The sequence below is a fragment of the Eutrema salsugineum genome, unplaced genomic scaffold (assembly GCF_000478725.1).
Source record: "Eutrema salsugineum unplaced genomic scaffold, Eutsalg1_0 scaffold_4, whole genome shotgun sequence".
NCBI classification, from domain to species: domain Eukaryota; kingdom Viridiplantae; phylum Streptophyta; class Magnoliopsida; order Brassicales; family Brassicaceae; genus Eutrema; species Eutrema salsugineum.
Window position 1 is genome coordinate 8,693,008 of NW_006256686.1, and position 15,235 is coordinate 8,708,242.

Sequence of the window (15,235 nt, forward strand, 5' to 3'; positions counted from 1 at the left end):
CTGCATGAGAGTAGCGTCATGAACTACAATCTGATCCAGATGCTTGGTGACACGAAAGTGTTCATCCGGTGTCAGATCTAGTTTGGGAGAGCAAAACAAACATAGGAGTGGAAACCTACCTATGGGCGATTTGTGAATGCTGACGAGTCTTAAACATAATGCATCTCTTCTTTTCCAGGGCCAGAGTGGAAACCTACTGGTCATGGTTGAGAGAGATAATTGTCTATGATCACGACAGTAGCGTATTCATACGTCCGTGACTCTAGTTCGAAAAGTTTAAGCTAAGATCTTATCAAATTTACTCTCTAGCAATGTTTTGAATCGTTCGTACCCCTGAGAAAACTTCCATGAACCCCAGCACTTTCTTCCTTTTAGATTCACACCGTTTTTATTTCAAGCTTTAGTTCAATATTCTCATTCCTTTTTAGTTAATTTTCATTTAAGCAATTAGAATATCCGTTTTTCTCGTTTTTATTCATTTTCGTTAAGTTTAGTTATTAAGCCATTTAATTCCCGTAGTTTCTTTTTAGATTTCGTTTTTACATTTTAAACATACCACCAAAACCCCCCACAAAACCGTTTGGTTCTAGACTTCCTTACTTTATATTTCTTTCAAAGGCTTACTTTATATTTCTTTCAAAGGCTTTTGCAGAAAAGATCCTCCTTCCCTGTGGATTTGATCCCTAAGTACTACAATCGATCAGCTGTGCACTTGCGGCTATTGATTTCATTTAGGGTAAAACTTGACAAACCTCGACACACACACGACAACACATCATGTAGAAGTGGTCCAAAAACGCTGACCTGCACTCTGCCCATGTAGTCAATGACCCAAGTGGTAATGACTTCAACCAGCGCAAAGCTTTATCCGCAAGTGAGAACGGAAAAAGCTTGCATTTCAGGAATTCGCCTGGTATCCATTTCGAACCAGTTGTGCTGCAAATCTCCTCAAAGTTTTCGATGTGGTCCATCGGAATTCAGCAGGGAGCCCATGGAAGAGGTGCTGCTTCACCAATGAGATCATCTGAGGTTTGATCTTATAGTCTTGCCTCTGAATAATTGGAGGGACAATTTCAGCTCTGTTTTGGTAAAAAGCATGCAGATTGTCCTTAGCTCCAATGGTTGGTTGCGGCTGTTCCCTGTTTTGTTGTGCTTTTCACAGCTGTTCCCATTGTTGTCGAAGTTGCTGCAGTTCAGCAGCTATTTTGTTGTTGTCTTGGTCGCCCATGTTGGCTGTAGTAGGCTTTCGACGTCTATTTTCTCGCTCTACTCTTGCAAGCTCTTCGTTTGATAAGGTGATTAGATCCTCGGTGCAGTTTCTTCTTGTGGATCTGTTTGTCATACACCTGAAACACTTGGAAGAGAAAGAAAAGAGAGCAAGTTAGTAAAATCTTAGACTGAATTTCAAACCAAGAATCATAGGTAACGAATTGGTTCGCAACGGCGCCAAAAATTGGTTCACTAGATATTATCTCCTAGTTTCTATTGCAATAGAACAGCTTGAGACTGTAGTATACAAAAATTCAAAATCCAGAGGACCAGTGTTACTCTATGACTCTACGAAGACTGAAACAAAGGTAAGAGAAAAGATGACTTGATTGTAAATGTTGTGACAGGTAAAAGAAAACAAATGACGATTAAAATTTGATTAAAACAAACACTAGATTAAGGCAATTTGCAGGAATTTCAGAGATAGAAATCGAATGACTATTCAAGGCACAGTTAAACGCAAGTCTCGAACTCAAATATAAATGCATATCGAGCCACTGTTGTGGCATCGACAACTTTGTCTAACAACCTAAATTCTAAACTGTCGTTTGAACCTAGAAATCACAGACAAGCATTAACAAGCAGGTTTTCACGATTTGCTTTAACATCAACTGTCGTTGGCTAAGGAAAAATCACAGATTGAGTGATCAATTCAATTTAAGCATTAAGAATAACAATGGTGAAGACAATCTATATTAATCCATATTTGTATTCAATTTACTAACTCATGAAAATCTCTTGAAAAACCTTAATCTAGCTAGATAATCTACTCAGACATGGCAAAAAGAAAAACAGCAAGAGATGAAAAAAAATTCATGAATAAAACTCAGAGATAACAAAGGGTTCAGAATTCTTCTCAAGTGTTGCAGGAATTCTTCTCCCAAATCTTACAAGCCAAAACTCCAAAAGGTCTAGAGAATGTAAAAAATAAAGCGTGATAAAACGTGTGTTGTTTCTGAGGCGGCTTCCTCTTTTTATTCTGTTCCTTGCATCCCAGAACTAGGTAAATATCGCTTTCCTTATTTTTCTCCGGAGGTTGGAGCAGGTTCTCCACGAAAGGGGTTAGTCGGCAGCAGGTGCTCCGACTAAAAATGATCCATCTGTGTGTGAATTGGGCTCTTTTGCTCAGCTTCAACTCTTTTTGCACTAAAAGCTCCAGCTGCTCCAATCCTTGCTTAAGGCCTCCTAGATACCTGAAACAACCTGAAGAAGACTCCAAAGACTCCTTAAAAGATCAGTAAACACGGGTTAGAATGAGTCAAAATCACCACTTATCAATTATGCACCTCTGCAAGATCAGGTACGTTTTTCTTCATTATTATCTGACTTCGAGATGAGTGTATGATTCATTCAAGCCAGCTAGAAACTTGATGATCCTCGTGTGTTCTGCCTTGGTTGCTGTGGATTTGCAACAATTTCAGGTTCGACACGTCTTTACACAATCTGCTCCATCAAGATCGTCCCATAATGTTTTCAATTTTGTGTAGTATGTGGAGAGATCAGTAGAACCTTGTTGGAGAGACCAGATTTTTTGTGTAATTTGGTATGATCTTGGTAGATTTGTGACATGAAATATAGTTGTCAAATCTTTCCACATTTTAGAAGCATCATGGAAAGAAGAATACTACCATAGATCTGCTTTGATATCAAATTCAATATTCAGGATTTCACCATACTATTGCATCTAGACCAGATTCGATAATGAGGATGAGATTCCGGTGGACGAGGAAATGAATCATCAACAAAGGCAAGTTTATTCTTTGCATCTAATGCAATTGTCATTGCTTGGTTCCAAGTATTGAAATTAGTTCTACCTCAGATATAATCGATATGCCGGGATTATCACAGCTGGTCAAGAAGTATGGTGAGTATTGAACTTCTTCGAAGTCAAAGCTCATTTGCGGGAAAATTTGATGAACGGTGCCTGGATCGACGAAAGACGGCGTCGGAATAGTTGCCGGAGGTGGACTTGCTGAGATTGTTACCGGAATAGGTGGAATTTGTCGAGGTTCTTCGTGTAGCTGCGAATTTGTTCGAATATGAGGTTGAAGCTGTTCTGCGAGCTATGCGTCGAGAAGATCGGCGAAGTGTAACCATCTTGAAGAAATCAGGTGGAATAACCCGAAAATGGAGCTTGAAATCGGTGGAATAACCGAGAGAAAGCACAGAAAGGATCTATCGGAGGAATTTTCAAAAGATCTAGGTCAAGAAAATGCGAAAAAAAAAAGATTGGATCGTATTGAAATTTTGATTTCAACTCTGTGATACCATGTTAGAAGGAAGAAGATGAGAGAGAAAAGTCGGTGAAAAGATTCTGTTATTCATCGTTATTATTAGTCAATGATTACAAGAAAGTCTCTTATATACAAGAAGACTCCAGTTTACATCTAACCAACATTTTGACTTTCTGGTAAAAAGATTCCGGTTTACATCTAACCAACGTTTTGACTTTCTGGTTTGCATAAACCAGATACATTAATCTATTATATTAAAACAGAAGCACTTTTAGTGCTTGCATCCAAACACTTTCAAAATTTTTAAAAAAAAATAATTATTTAAAAATTGTTTTGAGATTATCCTATTTTATTGCGATATTATTTAAAATATATATATATATATATATATATAAAGTAATTCCGAAAATTAGATATCAATTTAGATAATTAAAGATTTTCTTAATATAAATTATATTTAATTTAAAATTTAAAATATTTAAAAAATTACAATTAAGTTTAAGTCTAAAAAGTTAGATATTAAGTTAAATTACTTTAGGCTTCTTTAAATATAGTTTAAATTTAATTTAACATTTGAATTTTAATAATATTTTCATAATAAACATATGATTAACAAATATGTTATTGTTTTTTTTAATCATAATCAATCAGTCAAAAATTTTACATATTGAAAATTGATAAATATATTTATATTATATAGTGATTTGATGGGATGGATTAGGTTTTTTTTATATAATTGTGGTCTTATGCGAGTTAAGTTATCAAAACATGCAAGATATTAAGCTAAAAATATTTCAAAATTAGTACATATGTTATTATATAGTAATATGAACAGATATGTTGGAATTATGTTTTATAAACACAGTCTTTTCGCATTAATAAAATGAATGAATTAAAATCATGTTTTTATAATAACTGTCTTTTTCGATTATTAGAATGATCGGATTATAATTATGTTTTTATGTTCGCGGTCATAATAATACTAACAAAAAAATTTAAATATAAATTACATATATAAACATAAAATGAATCTTTATCACTTATTGAAATTTATATCTACAAAAGATCATAAATTACATTACAGAATTTGATAAAATCTCGTGCGAATGCACGGGGTAAAATCTAGTATTTACATAAACCAGATACATTAATACTCCTCTTAATCGGAAATGGAAGTTGAGAGGTGTTACTGATGCTGGTGAGTTTATTTACATTTATACACCAGCCTATGCTCATCAACGCAGAGCTGGTGAGGGTGGTAAAATTATTCATACAGTAAAGGCAGAAAAGAGTTTGTATGAATCGTTCTCTGTTGCTTATTTTGATCCCAAGAAAAACAGTATAAGACAAGTTAAGCTTGGAGGAATTTCAGGTGACGATCTTAGGCAACTCAATGAAGTTGGATTCGATCTTCTTCTGACTTATTTGTTATACCAAATCACATAGAGAGTCTCATGACGTCGTTGTAGAGCTTTCATCATTTTTTTTTCTTATAATGATACTTTATTTATTCAGTTTTCTTGAGGTCTTTTTGTAATCTCTGATTGATTGAATCGCATAATTAGCCTATTTTTGAATCATGATTTGATCATTCCTTAATCTCAACATGTTTTTGATGTGGATGCTATAGAGTCAGAATAGTTAATGTATAAAAATGCTAAGTATAATAGAAGTATCCTGTACAGACAATAACATGTGTTGAAAATTGCACCTGAGATTCTTCTGTTATGTTTCTAGTATTTTTCTTGAATACTTTCTGTCAGAACTAGAAGAAGACTTACTGTCCCAAAGTTAAAGAATTTACAGAAGAATCCTGAGATCCATATTAAACGACCAGATCTTAGCTAAATTTAGGGCTGTAACTGATCATGCTAGTGTGTTTATTGTGTGCCATGTAATTTGATAACATGTTAGTGTGTTTATTCTGTGCCAGATAATTTGATAACATCCAAGGTTTATACGTTTCCAATTCAAAATTAAATGGAAATGAATTAATGTAGTCTGTCCATTTCAAGTCCAAAAAATTGCATAATGAATTTAGATGTCGCAGTGGACTTGAGATGAGTTTACTTTATATACAGCATCGATTTATTTACAGGTATCGAGTCTCCTATCAAAGCTTTTCGATAGGTAATTCTTTTTTCTTTTATTTTCCGTAATATGGCACCTAATTTTATGATTATCTTACAGAATTTTTTTTTTTTGTAATCTTTCTCTGTTCCCATGGAAGAGCTTTGTCATATAATCTTTATCTGTTTATAACAATGTGGTTTCTAAATACTGGTGCATGTATTTATGGTAGCGACTAAATTTCTTACTAGAAGTTAGAAACAATGGCATTTAATGTTTTAGTTGAATATATAAGCAAACTAAAGAGTCTGCGATACGTGTATTTAAATAGAAGAAGCCTAAGCTTTTATTAGGCTGCATAATAAACTTCTCAAATTTAAAATAAAAGTAAACTTAAATAAAAATACTCGTACCGTTACAAAATAATGGCGGTACAAATATCTATTTTGTATTGCCAATTCGTACCCTTTGTTTACCGCCTCAATGAATATGGCCGGTACAACACCAATCAGGCGACAACGATAAATTAAACATGATAAAAATTTATATATAGCCGGTCATTGTATGTAGTACTTTTAAACTTTCTTCATTTATATTTCTTTTTATTTATTTGTTTATAAAGTTTTTTTCGTCCGCTCTCATCTTATTTGCATTCCATTTCTTTTAAAAAAAAAAATTAAACTCGAAAAAATGTAATTTTTGTGCCAATTACATGGTTTTTTTAATTTTCAAAAACGGACATAAATTCTTTTAAAATTGTACAAGTCATTTTAATTAGAAGCACGTTGTTCTATATATAGATACACTAACATTCCATTTTATATCTTTTATCCAGAATGTTGAAAATTTTACTAGAGCATGTACAACACTGAACCTTAAGAGAGGTTCATTGAAATATAAAATTATTATTTTATAGTTTTTAGTTTTGGGAAGAATCTGTGCTAATTTATTGGTTCTATTAGTGAACCTGAAAATGAGGTTCATCAGAAATAAAAAAAAATATATTTTTCTTTAAATTCAAAATTTTTAGTTTTGGTAATAAATTTAAACACATGTTTATTATAAAACAAGATTACAATTCACTACATAAAATTAAAAACAAGATTATAAAACAAGATTACAATTTCTTATATATAAAGAGCAGAAACTGCAGACATGTCTGCTTTGAAAACTACTAGAAGCTGAGAACTATTTCATATGAGAGAAGGAGTGTTTTGTGATCTTAAAAGGAGAGACATTCATCAAGTTACTGAATTTTTGCGTATTGTTATATCACACGTAATCCTTGGCTGTGATAACACTTCTGCAGCTTCTGTGTTTAAAAGGGACTCAAGTTTCTGCGAATGAATAGATTAGAACAAAAGTGTATAAAAAAAAACTCATCAACAAGTAGAAAACATGTAATTCTACAGACAGCAAATCAAGATTTTGGCTAGTTTTCTTTTTACTCGATGCTCACTTCAGAGTGCCATTTGATGAAAGAAATGCTCTCATATGGTATTCTATTTTTAAATTTTAGGTGATTTATATACTTGAGCTAAGAATCACATGCAGACAAATGAAGCTCAGAGTTTAGAGAAATCATGCATCCGACAATGTGCTTCAAGGTGGAAGGCAGAGAGAATATAAAGAAGTTGAGGGTTACCTGAGTTTATCTACTCGATCCTGTCATCACATCAAACTGATTCTAGAGCTCTTGTCATGATCATGGCTTGAATTTTTGCGAACTCGAAAATTGGTAATTCCAAGACAAACTGGCTTAAAATCTTGCTAATCAGTATAAGAAAACCAAGCTATGTTCGATTGTATTGCTTTGTAAGCATCTCCGATTTGTTGATTTGCAAGAAAAAAAAACCTAATACCACAAAAGTAAGGATCAAGGACCGACCTTTATAAGAGAAAAATGGTTAATGATCGGTTTGACACAGTAATGCCATCTCTACGAAAGGGAACTCTGCTTCCAGCTGTTGTATACGAGCAATAAGAGCGTGGCTTCTAGAAGCAGTCGCCATTACTTCTTAGTGCAAGTCATGGAAAAACCTTCATCACAAATAAGTCAAACTCTGATCATAAATTTCACAACACCAAGGGAGAAATGAAACGAAAATGAGAATGGAGAAACTTACTCAGCGAGATCACCGAGTTGACGTAGAATGCCAACGAGGCCAGCCATGGCGACTCCTTCGAGCAGAGCTTCGGGGTCATCCTTATCGAATAGAGAATTTCCCCAATTAAAACACAACAAATTCGACAAACTCTGATTGGTCCTCGGCCTCCATTGCCTTCTCGCCGCGGTGATTGCCAAGTCTCCTTGATCGAGTTCAACACAACACGAAAGAGGAGGAAACAGATGAAATTGAGAAAGAGAAAAACTATACCGATGAAGGAAGGATCGCAAATGGTGGAAGGAGATGATGATGAATCGAATTCGACCAAAAAGATTGAAACTCGATGCCAAAAGATTTTGGCGTCGGCTAAGAGAAAATGCCCGATGCCAAAAAAAAAATTTGTCCCCAAAATTTTTGACTAATTAGAATTCGCCACGTGTGGATGATATCTGGATGATACCATATCATGATTCGTCCGGAAGAGACGGTATCACAAAAAAAGACCTATTTTTTTAAAAAAAAATCGATTCTGCACTGGATTTTGGGCGACGATCCTGAACTGATACCCCAATGGACGTGCTCTTAGATTTACTTATCCAATTTTTCCATATTTGTATCCGTTTCTATATTCAAACAATGTCACGTGATTAAATTAGGGTTTAGGCTTTTAAGTTTTAGAATTTATTATATTGGATTTAAATTTTATTTAAGTACAGGGTTGTGATAAAAGAACATAAATAGTATTTGCATCGGTTTGCATAAAAATACATAAATAAATACGGAAGGTAACTTCACAAAGTCCAAACAAACAATGTACAAATAAAAGAGAGAATGTAACTATGTAAGATCAAAATGTGGTGGTAGAAATTTTTTTCGTCTCGTTTAGTGATATTATGTCTTCAAACAAAAATGAAGCACTCCTCTGACAAAAGAACAATACCACAAACCCAATTACATCGAAGGAAACAAGGCTTCTTTGTAAATACTACCTTGCACTAGGGAAATCCTTGGTATCAAAGCTCATGCTCATTTCCAAGGAACTTTGTGAATCCATATCTTGATTCTGTCTCTTCATCAAGTTTTCGGAAATAAGACACTCTTTTAGTTCGACAACAACCTGGGACATGCTTGGTCGTTTTCCCGATGAAGGGTTTGCGCACAACATGGCCAACTCAAGAGCTCTCCAGACCGAACGAGAGTTGTATTCGCCGTTAAGTTTAGGATCCATGATTCTGGTAATATCTCCTCTATTAAGCATAAACGCTGTCCATTCTGTTATATGAGACTTTTCCCGGGTATGGTCAGTTACACGTTGGTTTGTGATTATCTCCAATAATACAATTCCGAAACTGTAGACATCACTCATCTCAGCCAACCGACCTGTTCTGTAATATCTAATAAGGCAAAACATGAAACATATGTATGTGTATTAATTATACCAACTAAAATGAACGCAAACATACTTTTCAGTATGTTGTGGTGTTGTGAACTTCACATCTAGTATTAGTGTGCACGTCGGTGTATGATCATCGATTATATTAAAAAAATGTTGACACCAAGAGTGAAGGAAAAGTACTTACTCGGGATCAAGATATCCAGGAGTACCAGCAATAACTGTCGAAACATGAGATTCTTCCCCGAGTTGGAAAGATCTTGAAAGCCCGAAATCTGCAATTTTGGCTGTGAACTTCTCGTCCAATAATATATTAGTACTTTTGACATCTCTGTGCACCATGGATGGTCGGCATCCGATATGTAAATATTCCAATCCTATAAACATATAGGTAAATGTCTATTTTATGTCTAAAGCCAAGATATTGTTATAGGAATCTGAAATCCTTCTGAAACGAAGATATCCAAATTAATATTTGAAATTCAAAACCATCACAACTAATTGAAAATAGTGCATATGATTTAACGACTTTGTAAAGATTAATATGTTTGCATATTTTTACTTTTCTATTTGAAAGCATTTATATTCAATAATCAATATTTGAACTATTTGCGATGGAAAAAAAAAGTGACAGAAACTTTTCCGAGTTAGTAAGAACCTAGTGCAGAGTCAACGGCTATTCGTAGTCGGGTACTCCAACTCAAAACGGAAGCACCATGCTTTCCTGTATTTGATATAGCCAAAATATGTTATCATATGTGTTTTTTTTTTGCATCTTAAAATTAAATATCCTAATATCAGATGTAAATGTGTTTCACCTGATAAATGATGCTTTAAGTCTACATTGGACATGTATTCGTAGATAAGAGCTAGATGATCTCGTTCATCGCAATATCCGACAAGACTTACCAAATTTATATGGTGAACTCTTAGCAAAAGTTCTACCTGTAAACCAACAGTGAAAAACATATCAAACACATTGGTGAAACATATACTATATAAAAACCTGTTAAACCAATTTTGTTTTGATTTTTTCTTTAGAATTTTCAAGAAAATCTAAAGCATTTCAAACCTCTGCTTTAAATTCTTTATAGCCTTGTGCTGATGATTGGGATATTATTTTTACAGCTACTTGTTGTAAACCATTTAGATCACCGTGATAGACGACGCCAAACCCTCCTTCACCAAGTGGTCTTTGCAAGTTTTTTGTCATTTCCATAACTTCTGAATAACTAAACCGTTTCTTTTTTGTCTTGATAGATGAATCAGATATTCCAGTGGGTGTAACATTTTCACGTGGCGTAGTTGATGACGGTGGTAGAGCTGCAGGGTAAAATTTAGTACAGGAACGACATATATGTTGAATTATTATGACGAGTCTTTGGAGGATACCTTCCACGTTACTAGATGCATTTCTCTTTTTGATAACAAAAACGAGAACCAATACCACAATGATGACCACGATCACCGAAGCAACTACTACAATAAGAATCAGCACCGGAAATTTCTTCTTACATGAGCCAGATAAACATGGCTTTTTATCATCTCCATCAAAACTATCAAACATAACAAAACGAAACCAAATCAGTATTTTAGTGTTCTGAATGCACTAGTAGAGTGATATTTTCAAATGAAAATGTGAGCTTGAGGAGTTACGTCTTACATAATCTTAAGTCCTTTCTTTTCTCTATCACGAAGAGCTTGCGGAATTGAACCGTTCAGATTGTTGTTGCTCAAGTTTCTGTTAAATATTTATACCTATGAGACATGAGAAAGAGTAATACTACCCCCAAATTATATGTCAAGACACTTACAAGAGCGTCAAGAATTTCAAGTTTGCTAGATATTCCGGCACTACACCAGTCAAACTATTATTTGACAAGTCCCTGAAATTTGGAAGAAAAATTCACGAAGTAATTAATATTTCCATGTATGAAAGTTTCCCTTTGATCAGCAAAAATTTAATGATCGTACTTACAACTTTTCTAGATAGGTAAGATTTTGAATTCCATCGGCTATGGTTCCTGTTAACCCACTTGAAGCCAAGTTTCTGTTCATACAAGTGCAATGCACATAAGAAATGTTTTCTAACAAATTTTTAGTGTACATGTGATATAAAGATCTCACAAGGAAGTAATTGTCGGTGGTGTAGACGTATCTACGATGTTGCAAATTAGACCGTCCCACAAAAACTGTTTTGGGACGCATGGATCTCCTTGCCATGTGATTCTATTCAATCCATAGGTGGCTTTGATGTTTCTGACAGTAAGAACTAGCATAAAATTCGACTGTATGTTAGATTTAGCATATATATGTTATGATTTCAAAACTTTAATATGTACTCGAAATCATGCAACAAACCAATAACACTTGCTAACATACCATCATTTTCATTTGTTTCAGACTGTGGAGTGTCGACAACAATGTAAATTTCGATGGCGTTAAGCAGAGGTGGGAGAGTAGACCTTCGAGTTTTTTTCAGCTCTAAGACGCACTTCCCTTCTTCACAAGTAACTGGATACGGGTTGTATACAGTTTTGGGTTGCATATATATAGGCCTAAAACTCTCAGATATAACTTTTCCATTCCAAAAAATGTCGAACTCTCGTGTCTCATTTGCCCCTAAGACTTGAACCTCGGAGAAGTGGAGGAAGAAGAAAATTTTATCGTTGGGAAACGGAAGAAAGTCAGTATATATCAATGGTTCACTCGCATTCGCGGGTGTTGCAGCGGTTGTGACAGCAACCTGCGGCAAGTTAAAGCTACCAGTGTTGTTTGCTTTAAGTGTGGTCGAGATTTTCTTCCATGTCGAGTTAAGGTATGGGATCCATAATCGATCATAGGCATCTCCTGGGTACCTGCCATTACCAGAATTTTGTATTATCAAACGTTGTCTATATGAATGATTCATGATCGGTTGTATAGTTTAAAAGATTTTCAAAATTATAAAGATTTAAAAAACCAAAAAAAAAAAAAAACATAATGAATTTTCCAATAGAAATATATGGTTTGTATAACATCGACTATTAATTTTAATCATAATCTATATATACAATACACTTTCTTAATATGATTGAATAACATAAAGTTATGTATGGATTTCAAAATCAATGCCAATACATAAAGCAAATAAGTTGACTTACGTTATAAAGGCTTTTGAATCGGTAATATAGTACCGCGTCCAAAATCTCAATGAACCCGATGTCGTGATATAACTGTTATTTGGTAGAGGCCTTAGTTCCAACGACGATATAAATGGCGTGGACGTGCCTGTCTTAACAAGACAAACATCCAAGAAGTTTGATCTTGGAGTGTGAATGATATCCTCCAATGTACTACCATCTTTCATATCCCCCAAATCCATTGACAACCAGAAATTAGGGCCTATGTGTAAATCAAAAATTGGATTATTGTTATCACCGTCATAGTTTCCATAGACAAATCTGACTCTAATCAAATAGTTTGTTCCTTGCTTGACGTTGAAACTGTAACAGTTGCGTTTTCCATCTGGAAAATATCTCAACGTCCACACCATCTTTTTGTACGTTTCCTCTAGCTTTTTTTCAATTCTTCCAATTTTTCCACTTTGAATGAAGGCTGAGTCTGATGAGTATGTTAACCCACTTCCCGGATGTATATAAGGAGACACTTCATTCGGGGGTAACCCGCAATCCAAACTGATGAACCCTGTTAAGATATAGAGCTCATTAACTGATAGTAAAGTTGCTCTTAAGTGTTTACACCCAGTGGTGTTAATGTGTTATATCCAAATTAAACTAAATGAGATATTCCAATAAACTAGTGACCCGCCAATAAACTTTGTTATTATGTGAATTTAAATTTACACATAAAAAATCTATATATCTATGAATTTGCTAATCCATCCGTTTAGTTATCTTAAATCATTTTTAATATCTTACATGTTTTGACAAACTAACCCGTATAAGACTATAATTATAATTGTATAACCCTATAAATATTTACTAATATAGAATATTTGGACCAATTGATTATAAAAAAATATAAGAAGATATTTATTTACTATTTGTGCTATTAAAAAAATGTATATATATATATATAAATTGGCTAACCTGTTAGTTTAATTGTCTCAAATCATCTTAATATCTTACATGTTTTAATAAATTAACTCATGCACCTTAAATATATTTATATATATATATATATAACTCTAATCAGCTCGATCATATTATTGTATAATATAAATATTTATTAATCTCAAATATTTGATATTTTAGACCGATTGATTATGATAAAATACAATAAAATATTTATTTATTATATATTTTTATAAAAATATCATTTAAATTTAAAATTTTAAATTAAATCTCTCCTGTATTTAAGAAATTTTAAAGTATTAAAATTATTATCTAAATTTTCGTAATAAATTTTAATTATATTTTTTTTGAATTTTTTGAATATAAATTAAATTGAATGCAAAAACTTTTGTAACTAAATTTAATTAAATTTCTAATAATTTGAAATTTAAATTAAAGATGACCTAGATTTTAGAAAATCTAAAAATATCTAAATTAATAACTAATTTTTGGAAATTAAATATAAAAATAAAATAAAATATTATAAAAAAAAATTTTAGGAGTGTTTGGATGCAAGCACTAAATGTGCTTCTGTTTTAATAGAATAGATTTCTAAAGTGTATGTTACAGTTTGAGTGTATTCACAAATGAAACAATTTTGGAAACTTTCCAATAGACATCCTCAATGAGTTTATTATTGTCAAATTGTTTTGAGTTAAAAATTAACAATTACTTAAATGGTATTGTAACCTATTAAACATAAACAGATATATACATATAAGAATTATATAATATATATATATATAACCAATCCAAAATAAAAGAGGAATTTGGTTCTAAATGAATTAGCCGAAATAGTCATCATTTCGAGAAGACATGGAAGAAGGTCCCACATAAAAAAAAAAAGGGGGGGGTGTGGTTGCATGTTTGTTGTGAGAGTAGCTTTCAATGTGACTTTGCGATTGGGAAGTGTATGTGTCTTGTGTCGAAAGTTTTTCTGACTGTGGAAGGTTTAGACAACGAAGTATGTTGGTGATAATGACGGTACATGATAGTACCAAAGTTTAGCTAGACGGTAGGCCAAGAATCTGTAGCTGATCGGAGAGCTCCCAAGAGATGGGTTCCCACATCACTTGTGATACTAATGGTTTTCTCATGATCAAGATATAATTCTTTTGAGTCATTCCCTGGACTGAATCGATCCTACTATATGATCAATCTGATTCGGACCGTAGCAGTTAATTATATCAAGATTTATGAGGCTTTAAACCAATTGAAAACTCATCGAAATGGCAATAACCATTCATCTAGACTAAATTATATTATTGGTCTCGGGTTCCGTTTTCAAAGTTTTTATCAGAACTAATTGAAAACCAATTGAAAACTCATCGAAATGACAAAAACCATTCATCTCGACAACAACCATTTCACAATTTTTTATCAGAACTAATTAGTAATAAATGGATTGGCGGATTTCTCTTATTTGCAAAGTTAGGTTCTAATTTATAGTCACGTCAGATTTCTATACGAAATCCTAAGAACGTTGCCAACAACGTCATTCCAACCCATATATCGATCGGATCGTAACTTAGTTTTGTAGTAGTAAGACAATATTTTATAAAGAAGGGTCAACGAAATATTAAAATGTGAGTACCTTCTGGATCTTGAGCTCGAACAAGGTGAATAATGGCGGAAGTTGCTATTAGGGCGACCAACAAGAGCCCATGGGGACTCTCCATTTTCTCTTACTTCTAACACAAAACAAAAACAGAAACTACCCAAATTTTGAACGATAAAAGATGTTTATAAGCAATGGGGTCACCAAACTATTTAACATTTCAAGAAAGTCTCTACTCAAGTTCAGCTTTTTTTCTTTTTTTTTGGGTTAAAGACTCAAGTTAAGCTTCAAAACGTGAGAACATGTCTAAGTTAATTCTATAATAAGAAATTCAAAGCAATGAGTAAATACATTTTATAGTGGACAATAAGTTGTATTGTTAGTTTATAGGTCTTCAAATAGAGTAATACAACTTGATGACCATGGTTTGTCTTTTTATTTGCTAAACTGGCTGATAGCAATAGCATATTCTTTAATAAAGAACGTTA

General features: G+C 33.3%; 1 protein-coding gene and 1 long non-coding RNA gene across 8 annotated transcripts; both read right to left on the reverse strand.

Moving 5' to 3' along the window:
• Window positions 1-6,612: 6,612 nt before the first annotated feature.
• Window positions 6,613-8,105, reverse strand: LOC18014004. Of its 2 annotated transcripts, XR_002898333.1 has the most exons (4): window positions 7,700-8,099; window positions 7,462-7,613; window positions 7,219-7,327; window positions 6,613-6,910 (listed from the first exon to the last, which is right to left on the reverse strand). It is a non-coding gene; the product is annotated as an uncharacterized LOC18014004 (long non-coding RNA). The 2 variants fall into 2 exon arrangements; XR_002898332.1 differs by having other exon boundaries at window positions 7,219-7,613; window positions 7,700-8,105.
• A 561-nt stretch (window positions 8,106-8,666) lies between these two features.
• Window positions 8,667-14,868, reverse strand: LOC18014069 (putative receptor-like protein kinase At3g46340). 6 transcript variants are annotated; one of them, XM_024153762.1, is made up of 14 exons: window positions 14,784-14,868; window positions 12,218-12,761; window positions 11,608-11,932; window positions 11,457-11,556; window positions 11,202-11,346; window positions 11,053-11,124; window positions 10,889-10,960; window positions 10,738-10,815; window positions 10,467-10,630; window positions 10,147-10,397; window positions 9,893-10,019; window positions 9,733-9,798; window positions 9,262-9,451; window positions 8,667-9,075 (listed from the first exon to the last, which is right to left on the reverse strand). In XM_024153762.1, exons 1-14 carry the CDS (start codon window positions 14,866-14,868, stop codon window positions 8,667-8,669), a joined length of 2,628 nt encoding a protein of 875 aa, XP_024009530.1. The 6 variants fall into 6 exon arrangements, with proteins under 6 accessions (XP_024009530.1, XP_024009529.1, XP_006418916.1 ...); XM_024153761.1 differs by having other exon boundaries at window positions 10,479-10,630; window positions 11,457-11,932; XM_006418853.2 differs by having other exon boundaries at window positions 11,457-11,932.
• Between the last annotated feature and the right edge of the window lie 367 nt (window positions 14,869-15,235).